The sequence below is a fragment of the Arachis ipaensis genome, chromosome B10 (genome assembly GCF_000816755.2).
Source record: "Arachis ipaensis cultivar K30076 chromosome B10, Araip1.1, whole genome shotgun sequence".
Classification (NCBI taxonomy): Eukaryota; Viridiplantae; Streptophyta; class Magnoliopsida; order Fabales; family Fabaceae; genus Arachis; species Arachis ipaensis.
In genome coordinates, this window is record NC_029794.2 from 3536527 (window position 1) to 3541815 (window position 5289).

The 5289-nt window shown below is 31.6% G+C and overlaps 1 protein-coding gene across 1 annotated transcript; it reads left to right on the top strand.

Moving 5' to 3' along the window:
- LOC107624489 (protein trichome birefringence-like 19) lies at positions 3323-5224 on the top strand. Its single transcript, XM_016326979.2, has 2 exons — positions 3323-3980; positions 4324-5224. The coding sequence occupies exons 1-2, from the start codon at positions 3543-3545 to the stop codon at positions 5122-5124; spliced, it is 1239 nt and encodes a 412-aa protein (XP_016182465.1). The 5' UTR covers positions 3323-3542; the 3' UTR covers positions 5125-5224.

A 5289-nucleotide genomic window follows, 5' to 3' on the forward strand; every position in this document is an offset into this window, starting at 1 on the left:
CGAATAAATACCAAGATACATGATGCTAGAGTAAGTATCTTAGTTTTGCATTAATTTTTCATAAAAATATAATTATAGTTTTTCCTCCTCCTCCTCTTTTTATTATATATGATGTACATGACAAAATAAAAACAAATAAATTACTTAAAGCTAAGTATCATGGACTACATATAACAAAAATAATATCTATAATTTTGAATTAAAATCGCAACAAAAGTCTTAGAGAAATCAAATTCGCAGATCAACTGTGTGTTTTCAACGATGAAAGCTTATTTAACTATTAATTATTTATTTCTAAGAGAAAAGAACAAATAAGTCTCTGACCTTTTGTCCCGCAAACATTTTTATCTCTAACCATTGAAAAATACTTTTAAATCCCTGATTCTCACAAAACTTGGACGGATCAGTCCCTGACGGAGGCATTTGGACAGATGACGGAGGCATTTGAACGGAGGGACTAATCCGTCCAAGTTTTGTGAAGGTCAGGAACTTAAAAGTATTTTTCAATGGTTAGAGACAAAAATGTCCGCGGAACAAAAGTTCAGGAACCTATTTGTCTTTTTTTCTATTTCTAATGATGACATGTTGTTGACATTTGTCTAACAACAATAGTGAAAACTTAGGTGCAGTCAACTTCACGTGAAAAACTGAAAATGATAGCTGAGAGCCGTTAAATGATTTGAATATAACAACAACAACAACAAAGCCTTGTCCCACTAAGTGGGGTCGGCTACATGAATCAAACGATGCCATTGTCAACTAAATTTGACTAATTTGACTAAATTATTTTCATCTAACTCTCAATTATCAACTACAATCACGTAAAATTGACTGCACATAAATTTATATCAACAACACTATATATTGAAAAATTTTTAAGTATTCTAAAAGTACTGTTGTTTTGTTAATTATAATCGTTGATCTCAATTGTATTTATATTTTATGATAAAAATTAATGGCTAAAACTATTAAAATATCATATTTTTAGTATATTTAAAACTCTTCCTATAATACATACTCCACCCAAAATATGGTGAGGGTTATCTTTTATTAGCTAATGACAAAAGGGACAGAAATCATCTCACGCTTTATATTTAAAATTATCTATTTATTTGAATGACAATTAAGAAATATAAAATAAAAAAATTAATACAATCAACTTGACCTCCGAAATAATTAAATCAGTAGTCCTATTCTAACAATTTGGTACAACGAGTGAATGATTATTGATTCCCATCTAATCTGTATCACTATTTTGCGGATAGAGAGGTGTCAAATCTATCTTTTGTACGAAAGAGACTATTTATGTTATATAATCCCATATAAAATTTTAATTAAAAATTATGTCACATTGTTTATTTCATGATAGCACGGACCATATATCATACATTTATGAATCTTGCGAATTTGATGTTATAGTAAAAAAACGAAGTTGCAAAATATATGGAGGTAGCTAGGTAAAAGTAAAATTTTCGAAGGAGTAAAAGAAAAAAAAAATCTCAATTATAGTCGAATTTAATTCGTGAATTTTTAAATTTTTTACAATCTTATAGCTTTTATGTGAATCTTTTACCTATAAAGATAACTATAGTACAATAATTTGCATCATGCTTGTGAACTTCAACAGCTACGCTAAGTGGTAAGTTTATGGTTTAAACGTTAGGAAAATTTTCAAGTGTACCGTCATACCGGTATTTCAGTTATTTTTAACTGATGATGATGCTAATTATAAAAAATATATATAATAGGAAAGTTTTCAAATATACCAAGATCAACGGTTAAAAATCACTAATACACCAATATGACGATACACTTGAAAATCTTTCTAAACGTTATTCATATGATACCATAACCAAGTACACTATGTATAAAAATAGTGTCGAATTCAATAATAAGCGAATTGTACCTTTTTTTTAATTAAATGTATGTTTACTCTAGTAATAATTTACTTAGGTGGAATAATTTCAAGAGATTTCAAAGAATTTTATTTGAGACAAGACATGGTCGATAGCAATATAAACCAGTATTTGAGACTTCAATAATGTTTAGATGATCTGATCTAGCATATTAGGCTGCTTTAATAATGGTTAATCTAAAGGCAATAAATTATCATAGTCTAGTAGTCAATCAAATGGAAAAGCAAGGTTAGCTTATGCGTGATGCATTGAATTTGAATATGAGTTACTTTATCATTTGAAATTCTTTTAAAACAGGAATGACGCAACCGAAAATTGAAACCCACAATCTCTATCAAAAATGCTTGTAAGTCCCTTAACATGAAAGAAGGAATAGCAAAACCACGTGAAATGGCCCCCACCCTCTTATCTATTGTCTCCAATTAATTGATGCTGAATTTTCAGGTATAGTAGGGCCCTACATACTATTACTATACTAGACTCTTTTATTCCCCCCAAAGTAGGCAAATTTCCATTATTAAGTTCTCATCTGTTGGACCTTTGCCTAGTAAAGGGGGTAATTTTTATTTATTAACCTTAACATTCTTCACATTACTAGTTTTTCCTTTTTTAACCAACTTGACAATATTTTCTTCGCATTAAAACGGGATTACGCCTAAAAATGCTACAAATCAAAAGTGGTTCAACTTCAACTCCCAATTCTTGGTAATCTTCCAAATTTTAAAATGTTAAAATTTCAGCATTTGTGCATAAAGCACGATAAATTTTTTTTTTTTTTAATTTCTTTCCCCCTAGTATTGGCAATAAAGTGAATAAACCGAAACATGTTTGTGGTGGTAAGAACTTTGGGCTTAAAGCCCTAAATAAAAACTTTGAGCAGTTTCATAGAAAATGGTTAGGCCCGATGTATTTGATTTTAGATAACGCAAAGTCTTACACTTTTGGAAATCTAAATTCCCTCTAAAACCTATTGGGCCTCGATGCTAAAATTCTGATTATCTTAATTTTGTCAAAATAAGTCAAATAAAAACTTCCGGCCCAACTTCATGTGAAGTTGATAGTTGAGTCGTTAGATAAAAATTTAGTCAAATAAATCAAATCATCTAACGACTCTCCGTTATCAACTTCACGTGAAGGTGACTGCACCTGAGTTTCCACCCTACAATATTTAAAATCGATCGATACAGCATGGCATTGAGGAAACTCTATATATAGTTATATATTACCATAGTTATATGGTAGGTACAGATTCCACTATATAAAAATATATATTTAGGCCCTTCAACCGCCATATGAAAAATGTGACGCACCCTGTTCTTAATTACTTCTCACATCTTTTTTTATTCACCAGCTATAAGATTCATAATATTCATTAGTTTAAGACAACCTAAACCATTGATTTGTGTTTTATAGTGGTTAAACTACTCTCAAAGAGAGAGGGGGCTGCGCTGTGTTACTAGCATATAATATATTGGAATTTTGTATTGTTTTTTGTGCAAGTTGGTTGCATCATAATTCAAAGTTTAAGACATTGGAGGACACTAATTTTCAATACTATACAGTATACATAATCACAACCATAAGTTGAAATTCAGAATAGATCTAAACTCACACCAAATTAAAGCAATGAAGTTTGATGCAAAGGAGATATTTAGTTGCAAGTACTTATCAAAAAACATTTTCCAACTACCAATCACTCTGCTTGTTGCAACCGTGGTACTCTTTCCTCTAATCAGAATCATAAACAAACCACATTTATATGGGAGCATAGAAGAAGAAACAAGAGAATGCAACATATTTTCTGGGCATTGGGCTACTTACCATCCTAAGGAGCCTTATTACAATAATGAGACATGCCCTCACATCATAGATCAATTTAACTGCATCAAGTTTGGGAGACCTGATAGAGAGTTTCTCAAGTTAAGGTGGAAGCCTTATGGTTGTGAGCTTCCATTATTTAATGCAACTGAGTTCTTGAGACTTGTTCAAGGTAAGTCAATGGCCTTTGTTGGAGACTCTATGGCAAGAAATCAGATGGATTCCTTGATCTGCCTTCTAAACACTGTAAGTTCTGTTTTTTTTATTATTTTGAATTTAAGTTGTTTTATTTATGGTGAAAACTCATATATAGTTAGTTTTCACGTGAAGTTGCTAGTTGAGAATAGTTAGATAATTTGACATGTTTGACTAAATTATTGTCTAAGAATTTTCAACTATCAACTTTATACGAAAATAATTGCATGCGAGTCTTCACCTTTATGTGATTATGTATCTAGGATTCTGGCATCATTGGTGTTTGAGTTCAGCCAACCTTTCATTCAAAACCTTTTTACTTTCTTATTTTCTTGATTTGATGGTATTCTTGATTTCATAATATTATGTTGAAAAATGTTGACCTTTTTTATAGGCGGGTAGACTTGAGGATGTTACAGAAAGATATACATCAAAGGATGATGTATTTTTCAGATGGTGGTTCAGTCCGGGTTACAATTTTACCCTTACAATATTATGGTCACCATTTTTGGTTAAAGTTACTGGTGCTGATCAACGTGGCCGTTCATTTGATGGTTCTATGAATCTTTACCTTGATGATCCAAATGATGCTTGGGCCAGCAAGATTGAGGATTTTGACTTTGTGATTTTCTCAACAGGACAATGGTTCTATCGACCGTTGACTTTCTATGAGAATGGTCATATTGTTGGAGGTCAACAAGGAGGGAAGTACATAAAAGACCTTAACTTGTATGGTTACAAAAAGGCTTTTCAAACATCTTTTAAAACCATCATGAACCTTAAAAGCTTCAAAGGGTTGACTTTTTTGGTAACACAATCTGCAAAACACTTTGAGCATGGAGAGTATAATGAAGGTGGAAATTGTAACAGGACAAGACCATTCACAAAAGAAGAAAGACAAGGCTATAACTATGGGGAGCTCTTGGAAGCAATGCATCATATTCAAGTGGATGAATTTAGAGAAGCAGAAAAGGAAGCTAGAAAAAAAGGGTTGCACTTTGGTTTGATAGATATAAGTGATGCAACTTCAATGAGGCCTGATGCACATCCTGATCAATATGGCCTAATTTATAATAAGAATGTTAAGGTCATAGATTGTGTACATTGGTGCCTGCCTGGTGCTATTGATACTTGGAATGAATTTTTGTTCTACAAGATGAAACAAGCAATCCACAAGACAAGTACTTCAATTTGACTTGCTGCATATGCATGTGCTTTATTAGATTTCTGTTTTATCAGTTTGATTTTTTTGTTACAAGTGTAATAAAAAGAAAAAATATGTGTATTGAGAAAAGGGTCCCTCTATTAATAATCTCAACTATTTAATTGGTTATCCCAGTATTCCATGCATAAAAGTCTA